We start from the raw sequence: 25,511 nt of genomic DNA on the forward strand, positions 1-25,511 counted from the left end.
CCTGACTGTTCGTACTTGGGAGGAGGGGGATTGATCCTCATAAGGGGTAAGGCGGGGATCTGCAGTCGACCAGGGGCCTCCGAAATTATTCCCGTTACTTTGCACTTGGCGCCAGACTCTGCTCCCCAACCGCCGCCAGGGGGAGCGCGGGCGCCCACGTGCTCCGAGCGAGGGGCGGGCTAGCGGGGGACCTGGTGAGGGAGGTCCCGGCTAGAGAGGACCCGCAGAAGGAAAGGGAAAGGGGTAGGGGAAGCGGTAGAGCTGCGCCTGCGCACATGCTCGGCTCATTTTCCCCCCCGCCCCTCTTCCCCAGTTGGAAGGTCACCGGGGTGTTTTGCGTGGTGTGAGTGCTTTGGGGGTAGGGAGGGTGGTAGTGGTGGTGGGTTGAGACCGAGGGCAGCTGCGCCTGCGCAGTACCGCCCTGACAGGAGGAGGGCAGAGATGGAGGGCGCTTTGACAGCCCACCAGGTAAGAGCGATCTGGGGAGCCGGAGGCGTGGACCTGGCCGGGGGTGGGGGCGCATTTCATTAAGCATTGGTAAATTCCCCGTTGCTATGGGTGTCCCCTTTGCCCTTCTTTTATTTTATTTTTTCATTTTGTGATCCACCGACTCCGCGCCCGTCTCCCCCCTCCCTCCCCCTTCTGTTTCCAAAGTTTTCATTTTGAAGAAGTGGAAAGTGATTTCCAAGGATCCGACAGCCTTCCTCCTCCTTCCGTGCCTCAGAAGGCTCCTGCCTTCCCATGTTTGTTGGCCTACCCAACTTTGACCCAGATGTGACTCTTGCACCCATACACTGACTTGGGCTGGGGGAAAAGAGTTTTAATCCTGAAGCACTGCTAGTAGATTTAATTCAAAAAGCATCTAAGTGCCTTCTATGTAACAAGTACGGTGCCAGTTGCTAAAAAACCCCAAAATTGAATCGATAAAACATCTAAGTTTCTACTCTGTGCCAAGTACTGTGTGGGGTGGGTAAAAAAAAATTTAGAAAAAGCATCTTGTTAAAGTGCCTACTGTATTAAGTGTAACTAGAAGTTAGGAAGATCTGAGTTCAAATGTGGCCTCAAACACTTAATAGCTGTGTGACCCTGGGCAAGTCACTTAACCCGGTTTGCCTCAGTTTCCTCATCTGTAAATGAACTGGAGAAGGAAATGGCAAACCATTCTAGTGTCTCTATCCCAAATCGGGTCACAAAAAGTCAGATGCTGAACAACAACAGTGCTAGTCTAGGGGTGGGGTCTGGAGGGCAATACAAAAAATAGAAAAAGCATTTATTAAGTGCCTACTATGTGCCAAGTCCTGTGCTAAGCTGGGGGACAGGTAAAAAACAAAAGAGAATCCAAAAAGAATTTAAGTGCCAGCCATGTGCCAAATACTGTGCCAGGTTGGTGGGGAGCATTAGAATCCAAAAAGTGTTTAAGTGCCTACTGTGTGCCAAGATGCTGCCCAAGAAACAGTCCCTTAAATTCTGTTGTGGAGAAGCAGTTAAATAGTTGCAGGGTATCCCAAAAGTCTTTTTTTTTCCAAGTCTTTTTTTTTTTTTGGTGGGCCAATGAGGATTAAGTGACTAGGTCAGATTTGAACTCAGGTCTTCCTGAATACAGGGCTGGTGCTTTACCCACCTCGCCACCTAGCTGCCCCTCAAAAGTCTTTTAATAACTTTTTTAAAATGCACCAAGACTTTTGGGACACCTTGTGGAGGTCTAGGTTCTAATCCTGTGATTTCATTGATATAAAAGACTCTCTAGGATGCATATCCGGACTTTTAAAGCAACTTAAACGTCTTCAGAAGAAGCTTTTTGCTGGGAATCACAGACCATGCCAGAAATGAAATTGTGGGTGACCCAAAAGGCAATGGAGAAAATTGAGGTGGTCATGAGGGGGCTGTCCCATATTACCAAGGATGGGTTGGGCATTAATGTGGCTGTCCCTCCTGGCCTTGAAGATTTGGTTCAAATGCCATCTTCTGAAGGCAGCCTTTCCTGGCTCTCCTCCTGCCCCAGCCCCTGCTGCCTTCAAAGGTTACCTTCCCGTTACTCTAGACTTTTTGTGTGTTTGGGGTGGTGGGCAGTGAGGGTTAAGTGACTTGCCCAGGGTCACACAGCTAGTAAGTATCAAGTGTCTGAGGCCGTATTTGAACTCAGGTCTTCTTAAATTCAGGATGTGAGGGAAAAATCAATCCTCTTCTCAATAATCCTCAGGAACTCAGCATTGATTGTGACAAAGGCTCTTTTATTTCCTTCTCATGAGGAGACACCCTAGTGTGCAGCTAGGTGCAAAGAAAGTAGGCTTGAAGACCCTGTTTTATACCCTACTCTCTAACACAAATGGACCCTCCCCTTTTTCATCATTGGTCTGATTACTCAAGGGTTATAATCTATAGGCAAAAACTATCTAATTGGAAGGCAGTATTCACATCCCTCTTCCTTATATGGGCATAATTCAGGAGTGGACCTTATTCTTTATATGGATACAACTCCGAGCAGACCTTATTGAGAACAGGGCTCCTTGAACCACGTGATTTTGTTAGCCTGAGGGGGAGGAGGAGATCTGAGACCTTTGTCCTACAATCAGGTCAGGAGGGGTATGATTGACTGTTATATCCTCATTGAGAGGAGACAGCTACCCATTTTCTCACAAGGGTGGGTGCTCTATCCACTGTACCACCTAGCTGCCCTCTTACCATTATTCTATATGTATCTTCTTTGTTCATATTCTCTCTCTGTGTCTCTTTCTCTCTCTTGTAAATTCTTTGAGAGCAGAGATTATTTCTATTTTTTTCTTTATCTATTCTTTCTTTATATCCCCATTGCTCAGCACAATAACTGGCCCATAAAGTTTAATAAATACTCCCCCCCCCCCCCCCCCCCGCCAGGGCAGTGAGGTTTAAGTGACTTGCCCAGGGTCATACAGCTAGTAAGTGTCAAGTGTCTGAGGCTGGATTTGAACCCAAGTCCTCCTGAATCCAAGCCTGGTGCTTTATCACCACTGTGCCACCTAGCTGCCCCATTAATGAATGCTTTTTGATTGACCAAAAAAAAGTCTTCAGAGAGCTTCCTGGAGCAAAACTTAAAAGTTGGGTTGCATAACTGAATGTTGGGGTTGCGATAAATTTGGCAACAGTAAAAGGTTATGTATACCTATTTTATATACCTATATACCTGGAGTCGTTTAAAATTTCTTGGGTAAAAAGGGGTCTTGAGTGGAAAAAGTTTGAGAAAGCTTTGTCTTGTAGCGCTGAGACTTGCCTGGGGTTACACAGCTAGTATGTCAAGGGTGGGTCTTGAAACCAGGTCTTCTTGTTTCTGAAACTGGTGTTCTCTCTACCTACTTCATACTTCATCCCAATAAAAATATGTCACTGGGGAATAGCTGTGTGTGTGTGGGAGGGGTGGGGGGGGGGAGGAGGGGGGATCCTTAGATATTCCTTGAACACAGTCCAATTAGGATTAAAAATCTTTTCTTGGGGCGCTAGAGAAAGTGACTATGAGGGAAGTGGAAAACTTCTTCGCCTCAAGGGGAGGAGATGCCTTACTGACCTCTTTCTCCTAGAAAAGAAGGAAGAACGAGGCTTTTATCTAGAGGATAGGTGGAGTGACCACCTGACAATGGAAAGTTCCTTTTGGGGGTGGGGTGGAGAAAGATTCCTGAGAGTCCTGGAGGATTATTGTTTAGGAATGGTGGTTCTGACTTCAGGAGTTATCGCTCTCCCCTGGTGCCCCCCAGGTAGTAGCCACACCTAATGGACTTTCTTGCCATTGAATTTTATCTCCCCTTCTTTTGGTGTGTCTATCCTGTTATCTAGTCGTCCTGTTATCTAGTCTCTTAATTCCTCCTTGCTTCCTAAACCCCAAATCAAATATGCATACAAAATAAATAAGAAGAGGTTTGGGTGGGGGTTTTTTTGGTGGGGGAGAACTAGCAACTTGTGGGATCAATGTAGCCCTCCCCTCCCCCCCATATGGAAAGTGGCCCTTGAATTGAGCCTTGAAGGAAGCCAAGGATTTTTCATGCTGGTGGTGAGGAGGGAGTGCACTCACTGACTGTGGGACAAATCAGGGTGATAGGAAATGCAGTGTTGTTTCTGGGCAGCAGCCAGGAGGTCAGTTTGACTGGACTGTAAAGTAGGAGGAGAGTGCATATATTTGTCTTCAAAATAGCTATAAGTAAATCTTAGAAACTCTGCTATACCCCCCCCCCCCCCAGTAAACCTTAAATTCAATGTGTCAAAGAAAATGAAAAATAGCATGTGTTCTAGTCTGTGTACTAGTCTATGTTCAATCAACATCAGTTCTTTCTTTGGAGATGGATAGTATGCTTCATCATGAGTTCTTTGGGATTTTCTTGGATCATTGTATTGCTGAGAACAGTTAAGTCACTCACAGTTCTTCATCAAACAATATTGCTGTCACTGTGCACAATGTTCTCTTGGTTCTGCTCACTTCATTATACATCAATTTATATAGTTCTTTCCAGTCCTTTCTGAAATCATCCTGCTTGTCATTTCTTATTGCACAATAATATTCCAGGTGAGTCGTTTTAAAATCTCCAGTCCTGTTTTCTTATCTATAAAATGAGGGAATTGGAGTACGTTACCACTGAGGTGCAGTTAGCCTTACATCTGTGATCCATGCTACCTATTCCCTCACATGAATCTTCTGTTCTAAACAAACTGGAACATTCATTATTCTTGAACATGTTTTGCCTTTTCCTATCTATACCTTGACTTTGTTCTGCTTCTCTGCCTTACCTAGCCATAAAGTTCTAGACCAAGTTTCACCTTCACAAAGTCTTTGCCAAATGCTCAACCTTTGAAAACTCAGCTTCTCCTTCTTTTGAACTCTACCACCTTCTCTTTGGGTGACTCATTTGACAATTACTGTATATTACCTTGTATTGTTTTATGTGTATATATGTATGTGTATATGTATATATGTATATGTATGTACAGTGGGAAAAGTCATGGGACTTTAGTTTGAATCCTGACTCAGCTTCTTTTTTTTTTTTTTGGTGGGGCAATGAGGGTTAAGTGACTTGCCCAGGGTCACACAGCTAGTAAGTGTTAAGTGCCTGAAGCTGGATTTGAACTCAGGTCCTCCTGAATCCAGGGCAGGTGCTTTATCCTAGCTCCCCTGACTCAGCTTCTTAATGCCTTGTGTGGCCTTTCATGAGTAAATCACTTAACTTCTCTGTACTTTATTTAGTTTCCTCATCTTTAAAATGAAGGGATTGGACTAAATAATCTCTAAGGTCCCTTCTAACCCTATGATTCTAGACCTAAGCCTCATCTTGACTTCCAATCTCTTTCCGTTTAATAATGTACGGACTATACTCTTCTTCCTTTCCTATTCTCGACCCCGTAGTGAACCAGTTCAGCTTTACAGCATTATTTTCTACTCTTGAATCCATTTCCCCCTTGTCTTATTAGTGACCCCATTTTGCCAAAACCCAACCTTCTTTTGCTTCTGGTAATATGCTGGAGACGGCCCCAGATGTTTTTAAGGCAATTGCGGTTAAGTGACTTGCCCAGGTTCACATGGCAACTAAGTATCTGAGGTGATATTCAGGTCCTCCTAACTTTAGGGCCAGTGTTCTATCCACAATGCCACCTAGCTGCCTTAGTTGTCCTGATACATATCTTGCCACTGGGCCCAGATGGCTCTGGAAGAGAGAGTGAGGTTGGTGACCTTGCACAGCCCTCCCTCACTTAAATCCAATTCACTGCAAGTTCTGACATCACCCTGATGTCTTGGTCCTCTTCTAGAACAAGGACAAAAAACAAACAAGTCATATGCTAATGAACAGAGGCTGGAGGAAGTCACAAAATTGTTCTGATTGCGTCTACTACAAATTTATGTTATCTAATCTCAATTGAGCCCTCACTGCTCCCAAGTGGTCCTTTTACTCTTCCCTGATATATTCTCTATCCTACTCTTCACAGTAACTATTCCAAACCTCTTCTCAACCCACCATAATATCCCTAAGCCTCATCCTCTCAGCTGAGAACTTTGTAAATCTTCAGGCTCTCCCTAACTAGCATCTTTCTTCCTACCTGCCTGTCTCCCTGATCTTGAAAAAAGCATCCCTTGAACCTAACATCCACATTAATTATCATCTTGTAACTTACCTTGTCTTCTTTTTTTTTTTTGGTGAGCCAGTTGGGGTTAAGTGACTTGCCCATGGTCACACAGCTAGTGTTGTGTCTGAGGCCGCATTTGAACTCAGGTCCTTCTGACTCCAGGGCCGGTGCTCTATCCACTGCACCACCTAGCTGCCCCTCCTTGTCTTCTTGCAAAAGTGGTATACGATTTGTGTTTACTTCCAAGATAAATTGGAGTGGGGAGAGATTCAAGGTACGTACTCAAATTAGAAAGCCACTACCATAGTTCAAGTAATGAAGGTTTGATTGGAGAGAAGGGGATGTGTAGGAGAGATATTGTGAGGGTAGAAATGATAAAATTTGACAACAGATTTGGTTTGTGGTGTGAGGGAGAGAGAACAGTTGAAGATGATAGCCAAGGTTGGGAGCATGGATAAGTGATAGGATAATGATGCCCTTAATAGTAATATGAAAGTTGAGAAGAGAGGAGGGTTTTGGAGGGAAGATCATGAATTGTTTTTTGAACATGAGACCTAAATGTACATGCATTTCAAGTTGTTCAAAAGGCAGTTGGTAATACAGGTCTGGAGCTGAAGAGAAAGATTATGGCTAGATAGATCAATCTGGGAATCAATTGCATAGAGATGATAATTGAGTCCATGGTAGTTGGTGAGTTCACCAAGTAGGACAGTAATCGAGGGAAAAGGGAAGAAAGCTCAATACAGAGCCTGAAAGAGCACCCACAGTTAATGATTATGACCTGGATAAAAATCTAGCAAAGGACACTGAGGAATGGGTTGGACAAATAGAAGCAGAGAGTATCCAGGAGATGATTAACAGTATCAAAGGTTGCCATGATGTCAACAAAAATCAGGATTGAGTCAATCAGTCAGTAAACATTTTTTTCAGTGCCAGTTATATGTCTGCCATTGTGCAATGCCTAGCAATGTAAAGAGACAATCCCTGCTTTTAACGAGGTCACAGTCTAACTGGGTCTGGAGACAACATGCAAACAACTATTTATAAACTATATAGGAGATAAATATGAGGAAACAGGAAAGACAATAGAATTAAGTAAGAAGGATCAGGAGAGGCAGGCTTATAGAAGGTAGGATTTTAAATTTTAGCTGGGACTTCAGGGAAGCCAGGAAGGTGAATTTTTTTTTTCCTTTGTAACAAACATGTATCAAACTAGAAAAATTTTGACACTGGCTGTATCCAGAAACATATATCTCATCCTGTAACTTGAGTTCATCATTTCTCTATTAGGAGGTGTGTAGCAGGTCTCATCATCAGTCCTCTGGAATCGTGGTTGATCATTGCATTGATCAGAGTTCATAAACCTTTCAGAGGTGTATATTTGCCTTTGTTATTGTATAAATTATTCTGTTCGCACTTTACTTTGCCTTCAGTTTATTTTGGGGGGGGGGAGGGGGTAGACAATGAGGGTTAAATGATTTGCCCCAGCTCACACAGCTAGGAAGTGTCAAGTGTCTGAGGTTGGATTTCAACTCAGGTCCTCCTGAATGCAGGGCCAGTACTTTATCCACTGCGCCACCCAGCTGCCCCCTGTGCTGTCAGTTCATAAAGTCTTCCGAAGTTTCTCTGAAACCATCCCTGGCATCATTTTTTTTAAAGACTAGGTAAAACCTTATTTGAAGATGATCAATAATCATATAAGATATTCAACTGAATTAAAGAATCACAGAATTACCTGTTATCTATGTCTTGATCAAAATGAACAAATGAGATTTATAAATCTGACAGGAAAAAAATCTGTAAAGAAACATGCAACCTTGTTTTAAAAATGTTTCTACAAAGTGTTTGGGAGTATAAAACCCAACAAATGGTACTTTTCAGTTCTCTTCCAAAGATTTCACTGTACACATTGCTTAAAACAAGAATTAACATCAGCTTTTCTGGAAAGTTAGCTTACAGTTGAAGAAGAGAAACTCAAATCCACATATGGTAAATGTTCTCTTCAAAAATACACTCTTCCAGATAGAAAATGTTTCTATAGGTGGTATGTGACAGAGATAATTTTTCTGGTCATTTTGCAACTTCTGAGTTAGTCTTTTAGTTTACAGACTTTTTCACATAGATTTTCTTTTTTTTCGGTGAGGCAATTGAGGTTAAGTAACTTGCCCAGGGTCACACAGCTAGTAAGTGTCAAATGTCTGAGGTAGGATTTGAACTCAGGTCTTCCTAACTCCAGGGCCGGTGCTCTATCCACTATGCCACCTAGCTGCCCCCACATAGATTTTCAACATTACAAACCAAATTTTACAGATATCAGGCTTTGGGAGATCCCCATTCTAGTACTGTCTGATAAGAATTTACTGTTAACTGGTTGATTATGTTCTGTGCTGCTGTAGTTAAATATTACATTGTTTAATTTCAGCAGAAAATTGAGGAACTTATCACCTCTGATTTCTGAGTTTATCACTTCAGTCAGCTCTCTAAATTTTATGTCCTCTACCTGTAATTCTTTATCAGAATCCAGAGTTTTTTGTTGGTCTCTAATATTAGTAATTTCATTCTCAGAAAAGTCTTCCTTTCTAATAAGGTTATGATTCTTTCCTTTAGTAATTCTTTCATATGATCAAATCCTTTAAAAATGCTTCCAGATGACCAAAAGCTATATAGGAATTACATTTAAGGTCTTTCCCTGTATCACCATCCATTGTCAAAAGTCTGCATATTTCTTTGGAGCATTCTTTGCCATGGATTCACAAAGAAAGTAAAGTGAAGAGCTCTAAATGTTTATTCCCTTTAGCAATCTTTCTCACTTTCTTTTCATCTTTGGTTTGTATTGTTTTATTAGCTCCTAGTTCAAGCAACTTTCAAAACTATACTTTTATGACCCTGTTGTGCTGCCCACATTAAAGGTAGATAACTATTTGCATGTTGGGTATTTATTTTTGCTCCATGAGCAACAGCCTAAGGGATGGCCTTCTAAAGCTGCAAATCTGATTGGAGTCATACATTTTCTGCAAGTAACATTTGGGTTAGCATTTCCCGATAGCAGTGGTTGTACTTTCTTTAAAATCTGACCCTCTAAATCATGTAAAGAACATGCAACCATCAGAATATTATATTGGTCATTACCAAAGCCTTTCTGTCCAAGAAGATACTCACTCACTCCACATTAGCAATACCAGCTTCATAAATGAGAAGAATCCATCCAAACTGAAAACTAGATTCCATACTCATTCCAGAATTTAGAATTTTTTCAAGCAGTGAAACATCTTTTGAAGTCAAAGCTTTCTTCAAGTTTCATCCTTTCCCCCCCCAGTCACTAACGAACCTTCATTGTCAAAGGTGCCTGATTTATATGCCCAATATCTCAGTGGTCTTCTTCACCATTGCTGCTTTCACCTCCCCCTGCTATGACTAGACGATGTACTTGATTCCTAAGCCTAACCCCACAAAAGGCTGTTCTCACCTCTCCTGCTCATTGCAGCTCCTTTCATCTTTTCTTATTAAGCAATAATATTTCAATACATTCATCTACCATAATTTGTTCAGTCATTTCCCAGTTAAATGGGCACAATTCTTGGCTTCTAGCTCTTTGCTATAACAAAGAAATCTGCTGTAAATAATTTTTGCATATATGGATCTATTCTTTGATCTCACTGTCTAGTTGTTATATATCTACTACATCAATTAAAGAGCCAGAAAATTCTTGTCATCAAAGTCCTTGGTACTGTAAAATGCTTTAACATCAGGAACTGATATTTTATCAGTGGAAATGACATTAAACAATAGCCATTACCATTGCTTTGACCTTTCCATCTGACTTAGAGCTGAAACCTTCTCCACCATTAGAATGTGAATGCTCCTTGAGAGCAGGAACTATTTGATTTTCTATTGCTATCCACAGTGTTTAGATAACATAGTGCTTCGCACATATTAAGCACTTGATAAATGCTTTTTTCCCCATTCATTCATTTATTCATTCATTTCTTTCATTCATTTCTAAGTTTAAGGGTTTACACAGTTTGATGACTTTTTGGCTATAGTCCCAAAATGCCAATTTATAGTTCTGCCAGCAGCATATTAGTGCACCTTCTTTTACCTTAGCCTTTCTTAATAATTGTTTTTCTCTTTTTTGTCCATCTAATTAGTGTCAGGTGGAACTTTAGAATTGTTCTGTTTTTCTATTTGTGATTCAGAGCATTTTTAAACATGCTTAGATTTCTTACTTAGAAAACTGCCTGATATTATCTTTTGACCATTTATCTATTAGGTAATGGCTCTTGTTCTTATAAATTTGAACCAGTTCTGCATATATTTTGGATGAAGCCTTTATCAAAACAACATTCTGCACAATTTTTTTCTCAGTTAACTTTCTTTTAAAATTTTGACTATATTGGTTTTGTGTAAAACCTTTTAAGCTTTATATAATCAAAATTGTCTGTTTTATCTTTTCTCATCCTCTCTATCCCTTGTTTGGTTGTGATTTTTTTACCCCATCCATAATTGTGAAAGGTATTTTCTTCCTTACGCCTCTGATTTATTTATAATGAGGTCAGGTAGAATGATGACTCATAAAATGACATCGAATTCAGTAGTTAAAACATCATTGGTAACCTAGAGAGAGCCATTTTAATAGGGAGATGGGATTGGAATGCAGATTATAAAGTGAATGGGAGATGAGGAGTTGAGTTGGAGGCCATGAGTGTACATAATGACTCTAGGATCCTAGGATCATGGATTTAGAGTGGGAAGGTCATGTAGTCCAACCTCCTTATTTTACACATAAGGAATCCGACATTAATGTACCCTTGATCCCACACCCTCCTCTCTTCTCTAGTAAGTTACTCCTTCAACTGTCCCCTCTCTCTTGTTCTAATCTTAAATCATTTTGTTTACTGGTTCTTGTCCGGGATTAACAGGACAAGAAAAAGAAATTGGGGAGATGAACACAAGCAAATAGGAAACAAAAATATCACTTTTGCAAATGATATGGTTTATTTAAGAGTACCCTTGCAACTCAACTAAAATTGATTGAAACAATAACTTTAGCCAAGTAGTGGAATATAAAATGAAGCTGCAGATTTTACTATCCTTAATATGTATTTACAAAACACCCCAAACAAACAAAAAATATAACCCCAAGCGTCTCAGCAGGAATAAATAGAAAAAATTCTATTAAAAATAATTATAAAATATATAAGATGTTCAGGACTCCACCTTCCAAGATACACAGGAGTTAGAAGAATACAACTACAAAACAATCTTTACAGAAATAAAGTCAGACTTAGATAATTGGAGAGTAGTTGTTTGTAGTTTTACTGTGCCAACAACATTACCTAAATTCATTTACAAATTCAATTACATACTAATCATACTAGCAAAAGGTTGTTTTACATAACTAGAAAAAAATAATATACTTCATTTGAAAGAACAAAAGGTTTTGAAACTCAAGGGAAATGATTAATACAAATAGAAAGGAAGGATACCCCTACCAAATCCTAAACTATGAAGCAATAATTATTAAAACTACTTGATACTGTTTAAAAATAGCAAAGTTGGTTGGTAGAGTAGATTAGCCATATAAGATCCTGAAGCTAATGAACACAGTAGCATAGTGTTTGATAAACCTGAGCATACCAACTACATGGGTAAGGACTCGCTCTTTGACAAAAAGCACTGGGCAAACTGGAAAGTATTCTGACAGAAATTAGATTTAGATTAAAATCTCATGCATTACACCACAGTAAGCTCCAAATGGATACTTGACCTGGATCTAAAGGATCATGTCATAAATAAGTCAGAAGAACGGGAAAGGCGATACCTTTCTGTATTATCTCTTTTGGATCACAGCAGAGATCTTGACCAAAGGATAACAAAAGTATGGCAAGATAAAATGAACAATTTTGATTTCACAAAATTGAAATGTTTTTGTGTAATTAAAAATAGTGGGTGTATGGGACAATTGCCTCAGTTTACTCAAATAATTCGAGAAGACCACCGAGTCAAGCAGAGACAGATTTATTTCATGCTTATGAGAATGGGCGACCCCATACAAGGAATGAGGAGCACCCCAATGAGCTCATGAGTTGGGTTTTTATAGAAATTTGAGGGGGCAGTCCCCTTGTGCACTAGCTGGGCTCACAATCTAACATCCAATCCTGTCCCACCTGTTCCACATGATGAGCTCACTGTTAGGGTATGGAGGCATGTTCAGCTAGGTCTGAGAGCTGGGGAAAGGGGAGGGGGAAAGGGTGAAACCACTTCACCTGTGTAAGGAGGGGGCAGATGGTTATGGTACCGGGAGCTAGGGGCTTTGGAATGCAAGAAGGGAGGGGTGGTACCAGTGTGGGTTTGCACTAAAAGGAGACAGACACCATGTTTAGTAAGACAAAATATGTGTCTCTCAGGACAACACCCTGTTTGGCCAAAGAACTGGGGTGGGGGGGGTGTTTTAGCAATGGGATGGAATATGGACAGAATGGTCTAACAATAACAGGGACTGGGGTGTTAGGTTCCAGACCCCAGCCTCAGAGTCTGAATTGACTGAAGTCCACTACATCCCACTCTGGGGAAACAGTGAAATAGGAAAAGTCTTGCAGTAGATTTCTCTGATAAAGATCTCCTATCCAAGATAAATAGAACTGATTGGAAAATATAGAGAGGTAGGTTTGAAGCCAGAAGACCTCTGTTCAGGACCTACATCTGATTCATACTGACTGTGTGCCCTTGGGTAAATTCCTTAACATTGCAGAACTACCTAGGACTATAAATGACTTCTGCTCTCAATCTTGAAAAAAAAAAGAAAACTAATTCTTCAATAAACCACTCTATTTTCATTTGGTTTTGGTAGTGCCTTTGTTGGTTTTGGATTCTGATGTTTTAAATCTTATGTTTTGGGGCAGCTAGGTGGCACAGTGGATAGAGCACGGGCCCTGGATTCAGGAGTACCTGAGTTCAAATCTGGCCTCAGACACTTAACACTTACTAGCTGTGTGACCCTGGGCAAGTCACTTAACCCCAATTGCCTCACAAAAAAAAAAAACCACACACACACATAAATCTTATGTTTTATCATCATGGGTAAGTAGAACCATCTAAGTAGAACAATGATATCACTTTTTTTTGTTTGTTTTTGGTTTTTTGCTGGACAATGAGGGTTAAAGTGACTTGCCCAGGGTCACATAGCTAGTAAGTGTCAAGTGTCTGAGGCCAGATTTGAACTCAGGTCCTCCTGAATCCAGGGCCAGTGCTTTATCCACTGTAACACCTAGCTGCTCCACTTTTAATTCTTTTTTTTTTTGGTGAGGCAATTGGTGTTAAGTGACTTGCTGAGGGTCACACAGCTAGTAATTGTTAAGTGTCTGAGGCTGGATTTGAACTCGGGTCCTCCTGAATCCAGGGCCAGTGCTTTATCCACTGTGCCACCTAGGTGCCCCAATTTCCTTTTAATTCTTAAGAATAGAGATGGTTTTCTTTTGTTTTGTTTTTTTTTTTTGTGAGGCAATTGGGGTTAAGTGACTTGCCCAGGGTCACACAGCTAGTAAGTGTTAAGTGTCTGAGGCCGGATTTGAACTCAGGTACTCCTGACTCCAGGGCCGGTGCTCTATCCACTGTGCCACCTAGCCGCCCCAATGGTATTCTTTTTAAATTAAATTTTATTTTTTAAAAATTAACTAAAATTTATCTTCTCTTCTTCCCACCTCCCTCCCACAACCAACTGAAAAGAAAAAAAGAAAAACAAATCCTTGTAACAAAAATGTGCAGTCAAGCAAAACAGATTCCTACATTAGCAGTGTGATGGTGTGCTTCTAAAAACAATTTGTTCTTTGGAGTTGGTTTATAAATTTTGAACATGAAAGAACTGTTCATTTTTCTCTTTACTTTTGACATGTCCTGTTAAGTAGGCTTATTTTCTGATTCTTGTTGACAGGCGGTACAGGAAGAAGATACTGGCTTCATCAGTGAATTATTGGAAGATGTGGAAGAAAAACTCAGCCCTGTTGTAGAAGAAAATAGCGTATCGCCAGTTAAAAAACAGGGGCCTAATTTACACAATCCTTGGAGTACTGACTGGAGCTTTTGGGTAACTCAGCAGTTTTTCCCCCATCTTGCTATTATTTGTTCATAATTTTTTATCTTTAGAATCTTATGTAACATTTCTTTGTAGATACCCAGACTTAATTTTATAACTAGGTTTCAGCATAACTGAATATCTCATCTGTGGTCACTTTGGCAGTTCTCAGAGCAATAATCTTTATTACTATTCTTTGACCACTAGACTGTGCTGTTGTCTACCTTGATGTTAACTGGAAATCATCTGCTTAAATTTCCTCCCTGGGAAACCTTATACCACACAGTGCAGTAATCTTGATATGTTGTCATTTTCTGCATGTACCAGAAATGAAATTTATATCTATACTATATTTTTCTGTGGTATTAGGAAGAAACTTATTTTACATGATTCCTTTGATTTTAAAAGGGATTTCCTAAGAATGAGTAACTGTATTTAATTTTAGCTTTTAACAACTATAAAAGAGAGTTTCAGAGTTGGCGTTTCAGGTTCTGTTTGCATGGTGTAACCTGGAAGTGCCTCTGGCTTCTTTCTGGATGGTAAAATGAGAATACTGCTTGTTGTTCAGGTGTACTGAAATCCTCCCCGTTAGATTCTGTCTGCAGGAACAAAATGTGGTTGCTGTTCCTTTTGTTACTTATTGTTATAATAGAGGCATTACTCTCCCCTACCAGGATTTTTGGTGGTTATGAAATAGTAGATAAGAAACCTGTTTCAACACTTTTTTTTTTTACTTTTTTTGGTGAGGTAATTAGGGTTAAGTGACCTGCCCAGAGTCACACAGCTGGTAAGTGTTAAGTGTCTGAGGTCATATTTGAACTCAGGTCCTCCTGAATCCAGGGCCAGTGCTTTATCCACTGTGCCACCTAGCTGCCCCTCAACACATTTTTAATGCAAATTATACAAATACAGATTATATATCATTGTGAAGCAAACACTTTTTTGTGTTAAAGCATAAAGGTAATGTTGTTGTTCAGTCCAGTTGTGTCTAACTCTCCATGACTCCAGGGACCAAAGCACACCAGACCTTTTGTCCTCCACTACTTCCCTGAGTCTGTTCAAGCTTATGTTTGTTGCTTCCATGACACTATCTCTCCCTCTCATCCTCTGCTGTTCTTCTCTCCTTCTGCCTTCAATCTTTCCCAGCATCAGAGTCTTTTCCAAATGAGTCCTGTCTTCTTTTTTTAAAAAATTCTAGTCAAAAGATGGGATCATAAAAGCCTCAAATAACAATTAATTCTTTATACTTATCATCATTTGGCCAAAGTATTCAAGCTTCAGCTTCTGTGTTTGCCCTTCTGGTGAATAGTCAGAATTAATTTCTATGTTCATTTTTGGTTTTATATCTACTTCATAGAGATGCACCTGGTACATTGTAGTCACTTAATAAATGTTGAATTGAGTTAGAGCTAGTCAGAATTTATTTTATAATTTGGAAAGACTAAGGAAGTGCAAAGTCATCATATCAATAGGACTAGGAAGTAAAGATTGGTACATATCTATGCACCAATTTATGCTTCAGTTTATTGAATATTTGTTATGATGTTCAGCCTTTAAATGACCTTGAACTTAACTCCTCATCTCCCAGGAGGCTCCCAATTCCTAGGTAACACTTTTAATTATATAATAATTATGTAAAATAGTCACCAATCTTAAAGTCATCTCAGCTATCTTTTTTCATTATAGTTTTTCTGTTTGTTTTTAGAAAAACTATTACTGTTTTGTCTCTCCTATCTTCGGAATTGTTGATGTTGTTTTTACAGCTTGTATTTTATTTCAATTTTTTATAATTATATTTATCATTCATTTAAAAAAATTTGAGTTTCCAATTCTCTCTACTCTAGCCCCTCCCCAATTGAAAAGGCAGGCAATAGGATACTAATTATTCATCTGAAGTCATACAAAACATTTCCATATTAGTCATAGTGCAAAAAAAGCATGAAAATTTAAGTGAAAAAAGTATGCTTCAGTCTGCACTGAGAGTTCATCTTCATCAATTCTCTCTCTGGATGCACATCGATTTTTTTTTTCTTTGTGAGTCCTTTGGAGTTGTCTTGGATCCTTGTATTGATTAAAGTAGCTAAGTCTTTCACAGTTGATCATCATTACACTATTACAGCCTGTCTTTTAAATGTGCAATGACAATACCCTGAGTTCCAAGGGCTGCCAGCAGGGCTAAGCAATGTCCATGGATGCTGCTGATAGGAACAAGTGAGAAGAAAAAAATAGAAAGGAGGAAGCAAATGCCTGGAACATTGTCATGTTGGGGAATTCGCTCGAGTGAGGGAAATGGAGCCTCACTCTTGGGAGAGGCAGACCAGTTATCGGGAGTTTGATAACTGTGAGTCAAAGATAGGAGACCAAATGAAAGCACAGAAATGTATTAGCATGCTCAGGAAGACTGCTCTCGCTGATAATAGTGAGTACAGGGTACAGATTGGGTTTTTATAACTTTTCAGACTCGCTTAGAATACAGACAGCATTCAGCAACATCTTAGGATAGAAAAGTAAAGCATTTCACGGGAGAGGGAGAGAAAGTGGGATTGATCATTCAAGGGAGAAATTATTATCATAATAAGGAAGCATTCCCTGTTCAAGGGGAGCGACTAAATACTTTTGCAATTGTGAAAAAGCCCTTGAAGAGAAAACTAGGGTCGAGGTAGCCATTTACACAAGACTTCAGGTGTCTCTTATTAAAGGACAAATATGGGTTCATCTGCTTTACTGTACAGTTAGATTCTATTTCTCCTTCAGTAGTGGTCGGGTGCTTTCCAATATTAGACCACCAGCTATTTGGGGAATTTCTACATTGTTAATCCATCAAGATGATTGTATTTTAAGTGTTAGGCACTTCATAAATGTGTGCTAACTTGTTGAGAAAAAAAGAGGGAGAAAAAAGAAAAAGAAAGCATTTTCTATGCTGGATAATCATTTAATCTTACCAGTAGTTTCCTCAGGTGCTACTCAGTTGTAATAATTTCTTCAGTTACTGAAGTAGTGATTGCCTGTCCTTGGAGTAGCAGTATTTTGCTCTATTTTTGTATTTATTGTTACTGTTTTGCTTTGAAAAAATTCACATTTATTTTTGCACTTTGTAGTTGACAGAGCACTTTCCTTGCTATAACCTTGGGAGCAGGTAGTGAATGTATGATCATCCTTAGTTTATTGAAGAGGAAACTGAGGCTCAAAGGAGTTTAAATGACGTGCCCCAGGTCACACAACTAGGAAATGTTGGAGCTAGAATTAAAGTTGTGATCTCTTGACTACAAAGTCTTTCAATACTGCACCATGCTGGAAAGAAACACTCTACTTGTACAAAGGTTGCTCATTCAGTAGCCTGATGTGGTATGCAGATAGGAACTTGGAGATAACTTCAGTTAAAGTAGATATTACAAGTACATGCATTGATTTTCATGTTCTTTATTCATAGGAAAGCCACATAGAATCCATTTTCTCTTATTTAAATATATTTCTTACAAGTTTGGCTATTTGATTTCCTTACTTTTTGGGGGGGGCAGGGCAATGAGGGTAAAGTGACTTGCCCAAGGTTATACAGCTAGTAAGTGTCAAGTGTCTGAGGCCGGATTTGAACTCAGGTCCTCCTGAATCCAGGGCCAGTGCTCTATCCACTGCGCCACCTAGCTGCCCCCTCGCTATTTGATTTCTTACCCTGTGGCAGAAGGAAAGCAAGGTAATATTGGGAGAGGAAAGGAGAAACTGCTGGAGAAAGGAACAATAGGGGCAGCTAGGTAGCACAGTGGGGAGCAGCTAGCTGGCACAGTGGATAAAGCACCAGCCCTGAATTCAGAAGGACCTGAGTTCAAATCTGGCCTCAGACACTTGACACTTTCCTAGCTGTGTGACTCTGGGCAAGTCACTTAACCCTCATTGCCTGGCAAAAAAAAAAAAAAAAAAAAGAAAGGAACAATAATAGGAACGAGAATGGAAAACATATGCCAAACAATAAAAAGCAGACATAACATAAAAAGTACTGCAACCTGAATTTGATCTGGGATAGGAATTCAACAGGGAAACAAGGAGGACATTCTATGCATAGGAAGCAGAGTGAATATAGTCAGTGAAGTGTGAAGCACACAATCTGAGTTGTAAAGCTCCTGTTAGGCTAATCAGCCAGGCTATCCAAACCGGAGCAAGGTACATGGAAGCAAGAAGCACTGTGTGATGAGGTTGGGAAAGTTGGATGGTATCAGATTGTTGAGGGCCTTGAATGCCAGATTGAAGAGTTTGAACTTTACATGGTAGGCAGTAGGGAACTAGTAGAGATCTTTTGGAGCAAAAGAGTTTGACATGACAAGGTCTGTGCCTGAAAGATTACTCTGGCAGCCCCCTAGAGGGGACAGAGCATGAAGGCAGGACAGCATATGAAGAGCTTTTATAACAGTGAGTAGTAAGTAATAAGGAAAGCAATAAAGGGTGGTCACAATTGGGATAAAGTGAAGGAGATACATATGAGAGATGTTACAGAGATGGATTTGTCGGGACTTGATAAGGTATTAGGTATGGGTTGGGAATGTTGAGGGTGTTTTTTGGTCTTTTGAGTCTTTAATACTTTGGGGTTTTTCCCAATTACATGTAAAAAGTTTTTAACTTTTTAAAAGTTGGTGTTTTTTTTTTTTAGTGAGGCAGTTGGGGTTAAGTGACTTGCCCAGGGTCACACAGCTAATAAGTGTTAAGTGTCTGAGGCTGGATTTGAACTCAGGGTACTCCTGACTCCAGGGCTGGTGCCACTGCGCCCACCTAGCTGCCCCTAACATTCATTTTTTTTTTTAATTTTGAGTTCCAAATTCTCTCCTTTCCTTCCCCAACCCTTGAGAAGGCAAGCAATTCGATATAGGTTATACTGTGCAGTCATGCAATAACATATTTCCATATTAATCATTTTGTGAAAGAAAACACAGCCCAAAAAAACCCCCCAAGAAAAATAAAGTTTAAAAAGTATGCTTTGATCATCATTCAGAAGCCATCAGTTTTTTCTCTGCCAGTGGATAGCATTTTTCATCTTAAGTCCTTCAGAACTGTTTTGGTATCCTTCTGTTGCTGAGAATAGCTAAGTCTTTTCACTGTTCATCATTGTACAATATTGCTATTACTGTGTACAGTGTCCTCCTGGTTTTTGTTCATGTCACTTTGTATCAGCCATGTGAGTCTTCCAGGTTTTTCTGAGAGCTTCCTGTTTATCATTTCTTATAGTACAATAGTATTCCCATCACCACAATTTGTTCAGTCATTTCCCAGTTGCTGGACATGACCTCAATTTCTAATTCTTTGCCACAAAAAGAGCTGTTATAAATATTTTTGTACATACAGGCACTTTCCCCTTTTGTTTTCTATCTTTTTGGTACATACACTAGCAGTGGTCCTGAATTGCGGGGCCAAATGAGTGGTTTTGGGCATAGTTCCAAATTACTTTCCAGATGGTTGAATCAGTTCATATTCTACTAGCAGTGCATGGGTTGTCTCGGTTTTCCCACATCCCCTCCCAAAATTTGTCATTTCCCTTTTCTGTCATATAGTCAGTCTGATAGGTATGGAGTGGTACCTCAGAATTGTTTTAATTTGCATTTCTCTAATCAATAGTAATTTAGAGCATTTTTTATATGACTATAGATTGCTTTGATTACTTTGTCTGAAAACTGCATGATCATATCCCTTTAACCATTTATCATTTGGGGAGTGGCTCTTATTTTTATAAATTTGACTTGATTTCTCTATATATTTGAGAATGAGGCCATTTATCAGAGAAATGCTGTTAATTTGTTTTCAGTTATGATTACTGTGTTATTTCCTTCCATCCTCTTTCCCCCCCTGTTTATCCTACTCTCTCTCCATTCACCCTGTCTGTCCTCAAAAGTGTTTTGCTTTTGACTTGTACCCTTTCCCATTCTACCCTCCCTTCTGTCAGATTCTGCTTACCCCTTCCCCCCTTTCCACCCTGGTCATCTTCAAGATTAGATATGTAACGATTGGAATAACGCCACCTGCTGGATACTAACTGTAGAAGAGTTCTGCCCATGAAGCGACGGTCTTTGAGGGCAAGACAAGGAGTCTTTGGTATCAGGAAGTGACGCGGACTAGTGGGAGGAGGAAGGAGGGAGACGGAGGCGCTTTCCCTCTTTGGACTCTGGCGGAGAGCAGGAGCTAGAAATGTGCTCTCCCTTTAATAGATAGGAATCTAGGCCTTTCTTTTTCTTTACCAAATTCTTATTCTCCTTAATAAATGCTTAAAAGCCTAACTCTTGCTAAAGCTTATAATTTATTGGCGACCACTCATTAAATAGTTTAGACAGTTTAGCTAGAATTTTAGCCCTTAACAGATATGTGGAGGGAAAAAGAAAGAATCAAAGATAAGCCCAGTGCTTCTAATCAGAGGGACTAGGTGAATGGTGATGAGACAGAACAAGGGGGAAAGATAAAAAACTTGGTCTGGGATATATTGAGTTTGAGGTACTTCTCAGAAGAACCAGGTTTCCATTCTAGTACTACCACAGGTTTGTTAGGTTTTTGACCTTGGCCAAGTCACTCAGTTTCTTTCTAGTCTGTAAAATAACAGGGTTGGATTAGATGAGCTCTACAGTCTCTTCAAGCTAAAAAAAATTAGGTGATTCTATTATTTGGAGCTCCTTAAGCAAAAATTATGACAACTTAAAGTACATATGCCTGAAGCTTGTGCCAGAGGTTTATGGAAGCTTATTTAAAAATCAGTCAGATTGAATAACCTATGAGGTTCCTTCACCTTTAAATGTATACTTCTTTTAGATCCTGGGCTTATTCAAATGCTTATTAATGACAAAGTTAACTCGTTTGGCAATTGGTTAGGATTAATTTTATTTAACAGTATGATTCCTCTTGTTGAAAGTGAGATAAGCAGGTTTGGATTTTGAATTTCAGCATTAGTGAGTTACATAAAGTTAGGAAATATATTCTCTTTTAAGTTTCTCTCTTTTAAATTTTACTCATATAATTAAAGGGTATTTCTTTTTTTTTTTTTTTTGGCCAGGCAGTGAGGGTTAAGTGACTTGCCAGAGTCACTCAGCTAGTAAGTGTCAAGTGTCTGAGGTTGGTTTGAACTCAGGTCTTCCTGAATCCAGGGTGGGGTGCTTATCCACTGCACCACCTAGCAGCCCATCCAAGACCCAAGATTTTAAAAGAAAGGAAATACTCCCTTGCAGCTAGGTGATGCAGTGGATAATGCACGGTTGTGGATTCAGGAGGACCTGAGTTCAAATCTGGCCTCAGACACTTACACTTACTAGCTGTTGTGACCCCTGGGCCAAGTCACTCAACCTTCATTGCCCTGCCCCCCTCCCCCCCCCCAAAAAAAATTCAGTAAAAAGTTTATGATTATTCTGTTTTATTTCTGTTAATAATCATGGGTCATAGATGTAGAGCTAGAAGGGAATTAAGAAGCCATCCACTCCTCTTCTTCCTCTTAAATTTGGTTAATAAAAACACCCAACTTTTTTTTTCTTTTAAGGCAAAGCAAAGCAACAGTACCTCTCTTCCCCTGTTAAAATAATGGTTTATTCAGGTGACTAAAGTCTCACGGGAGATGGAAAGACAATAAACAGATCTGCAGCATATATTTGTTTAGTGCTCACTTCTCTTAGTGATAGAGAGTTAGCAACTACTGGGAGTAGAAAAAGCCTTTGAGATTTCTGCCCTCGTGTTTAGAAGATGTTATATTTCAGCATTTTTTTTTTGACCAGAGGTAAGAGTATCAGCTAGAGGTACATAATGCTGCATTTTGTATACCTTTAGGACGTAAGTAGCATCAGTCACATTATTTTGATGTTTTTATTTCAATAGCATATTTGTTATTTTCTTGGCTTTAACAGCTAATTAGTTGAAAGTTCCATTTAAGGAGTGAAGAATACTTTATACCTTTTGAATTGGCTAGCTAAAATTGACTTAAAGTAGGGACTCAGGATTGCTTCCTTACTTGCTTTCTGGGTCAGCGTGTTTGACAACCTCATCAGTGAAATAAACATACACAAACTGAAAATTATTAAATCTTACATCTTTATTTGGAAGAGGAAGAGAAAGAGGAAAATTACATAATTTCTAAAAGAAGTTGAAGATAAACTTTATATTTTCTGAAGTTTTCTGTTAAAAGATGTTTAAAATGAAATAGCTAACTTGCCATTGGAACATGAGTCTTCTCTCTATACAAAAAAAATTAAACAGTGAATATTTCTAGATAAAATATTTTGGATCTGGATTTTCTATAGACCTAGAAATTCTGGTTCTATGCTTCTCATTGCTTTATTGTCTTATCTGGCTGCTTACTTTCTTTGTATGTAAGCTCTTTCACTTTTAAATAGTGGTGATAATACTTGCCACTAGCCTCCTTTACAAGGATATCATGAGGATTAATTAATGTTGGTCTTGCCAAATTTTAAAAAATAAAAACTCAGGAGGATTCATTAGTGAGTTTATAAGGTAAGTTGGCAATTTAAGATAAAAAGTTTTATATATTCATTGTATTGTCTTTTAATATAAACATGAAGGCATTTTCATATTTTCTTTGGGTTCATATACAAAAAGCCAGCGCATTTCTGATTAAAAGTTTATTTAATTCATGACTTTTGGTTTTAAAGCATTTTTTATCTGATTGCACTTTGTTTTGTTTTTTGCAGGGAAATGAGGTTATAGTGACTTGCCCAAGGTCACACAGCTATTAAGTGTCAAGTGTCTGAGGCCGGATTTGAACTCAGGTCCTCCTGAATCCAGGGCCAGTGCATTATCCACTGTGCCACCCTAGCTGCCCCTGATTGCACTCTGAATAAACATTTTACTTCACCCGCCAATTTAGATTGAAACCATTAAAAAGGTTTGCCAGAAAAGAAATTAAAGTTTAAAAGTAGCAGAGATATTTGATAAAATTCCACATGAATGGTTTGTCTAATTATTGATATGCCATAAATCTTCCTCTGTAAAACTTCTTTGATACTTGACTAAAGAAGGAAGACTAGTGAAAGAAAAAAATTCAAATTTTACCCAAAAACAGTTGGGTCCAGAAAGTTGTAACAACATCAGAAGAATAATTATGATAGTGGGAAAAGGTGATCACAGAGAGATGTAAAATTATTTGAAATAACATATCCAGAAAAAGACCTTAGAGAATTAACCAATTAAGAAAGCCTTTAGAAAAGATCTAGGAAAATTGTCACTTACTTCCATAATGTAGAGGTTCTGGAATATTAACTGGAGCTTTGTACTTTTTAATTCTGTTCCTTTTTAGGTTTAAAAATGACCAGTTGGGGGCAGCTAGGTAGCACAGTGAATAGAGCACTGGCTCTGTAGTCAGGAGGACCTGAGTTCAAATTTGGCCTCAGACACTTGACACTTACTAGCTGTGTGACCCTGGGCAAGGCACTTAACCCCATCTACAGCAATGGATAAATTAAGTAGTGTGGATCAGAGAATCACAGTCTAAGGGCTAGGAGAGGCTCAGCCTAGTCTCTTTTTCCTTCATGCATAATTCCCCAAGTGGAAGGTCACTCAGCTTGGGCTATTCAGGGACAATCACTGGCCCCATCTCCTGCTGTAACTCCAAGAGGAGTGCTGTTTTCAGGCCTTTTGAAGAGCTCTCCTTCCCTTCTTCCCCCACTTCCTGGGCTCTGTCTCCCTGTGTGGCACTGAGAGGATATTGCCTTCAGGGCTCGTGGAAGTCCTCTGCTTGTTATGGGCTTGTCTTCCAGCATCGACCCTACTGGGACTGACTCTAATTCCTGCTGCTGAAACCAAGAAGCCAGAGCCCAGCCCTGCCCCCTTTGCTTGTCCCCTCTCCAAGTTCCTGAAGACTTGTAGCCATCTTCTTGTCTCGGAAGACTTGAGGAGTTTATTAGTGTCGTTAGTCTTCTTGGTCAGTGTTCCATCTGGTGACCTTTTAGGTATTTGCTGGATTTTTTGCCTTCTTAACTGGGAGTCTCAACATGTATTTAGTAAGTTCGTACTATGTGTCAAAGGGCAGCTAGGTGGTGCAGTGGATGCAATACTGGACCTTAAATCAGGAAGACTCATCTTGAGTTCTAATCTGGCCTTGAAGACACTAGCTGTGTGACCCTGGGCAAGTCTGCTATGTCTTTTTGCCTCAGTTTCCTCATCTGTAAAAAATGAGCCGGAGAAGGCAGTGGCAAACCACTCCCATATCTTTGCCAAGAAAGCCTCAAATTGGGTCATGAAGAGACAGACAGAACTGACTGAACAACAACAAAGGCAGAGGGGAGGAAGGAGCACGTTCAGGAATTGGGATGGACTGCACAAAGGCCCAGAGGTAGAGTCTTCTGGATGAGGAATTTCAAGTAATAGAATTTGACTTGAGCATTGATTGTGTAAGAAGGACAGTGTTCAGAAAGAAAAGTAGGCTCTACAATGTGGTATATTCTAATATTGAGAAGCATTTCAATTACGTGTTATTATTGTATTATAATAAAGTAATCATAGCCTTATAAATATGCAAGTTGCTAGAATCATCTTGCAAACATGAAAAAAATTTCTTCATGTATAGAGGATCAGGATGAAAATCAGTCAAGCAACAAGAATTTATAAAACACTTAGTTGTATGCCAGTCACTGAGGATATAAAATGCAAAAATGAGAACAGCCTCTGATCTCAAAAAATTCAAAGATAAGTTATAGTCACAGGAATAGGGGTCAGGTCTGGTTTCTATTGAGTGGATCAAGAAAGACCTCTGAGAGAAGGTGGCACTTTTGCTGAGCAATTAAGGTAAACTAGGATTTGGAAAGGGAAAAAAAAAAAAATCTGTACTCGTTGTTTTAGGTGTAAATCTGTTGGAAACAATTTTATTTTTAACATTAATCTAATATCTAAACTATTTCTAGCTGAGAGAGAGAGGTCCAAACTGGCATAATTCCCTAATGCCCTCCAGCAGTCTCTCTTAGTCACTCTTTTGGGGAGGGGGGACAGGACAATGAGGGTTAAGTGACTTGCCTAAGGTTACACAGCTAGTAAGTGTCAAGTGTCTGAGGCTGGATTTGAACTCAGGTCCTCCTGACTCCAGGGCCAGTGCTCTATCCACTGCACCACCTAGCTGCCCCCAGCATGTCTCTCTAGAATAATTTTAGGAGTCTTGAATTTGGAAGAAGTCAGAATATTTTAAAATAAAGTTTGAGTTTAACATTCCAAAACAATAGTCACTTTTCCTTGTCAGTGACTGAAAGGGATTCCTGTGATCAATATCTTAACATTGAATGGAAAAAAGAACATTTCTCGTTTTATGGGTAAGGGAATTGTGGTGGTGCCTATGCCTTCTGGTGGAGGTGGGGAAGAGGCAATGATCCATATAGGTAATAGTAAAACCATTAATTCCATTTCCCTA

General features: G+C 39.6%; 1 protein-coding gene across 2 annotated transcripts in view; it reads left to right on the forward strand.

Moving 5' to 3' along the window:
* Window positions 1-405: 405 nt before the first annotated feature.
* The window catches only part of GRAMD1C (GRAM domain containing 1C), a 129,746-nt gene continuing 104,640 nt past the window's right edge, over window positions 406-25,511 (forward strand). For both annotated transcript variants that reach the window (XM_043992873.1, XM_043992874.1), the window contains exons 1-2: window positions 406-468; window positions 14,009-14,161. In XM_043992873.1, the coding sequence (XP_043848808.1) occupies window positions 442-468; window positions 14,009-14,161 (180 nt within the window). In that variant the 5' untranslated portion in view covers window positions 406-441. The remainder of the gene's footprint in view (window positions 469-14,008; window positions 14,162-25,511) is intronic.

The sequence above is a fragment of the Dromiciops gliroides genome, chromosome 3 (genome assembly GCF_019393635.1).
Source record: "Dromiciops gliroides isolate mDroGli1 chromosome 3, mDroGli1.pri, whole genome shotgun sequence".
NCBI classification, from domain to species: Eukaryota; Metazoa; Chordata; class Mammalia; order Microbiotheria; family Microbiotheriidae; genus Dromiciops; species Dromiciops gliroides.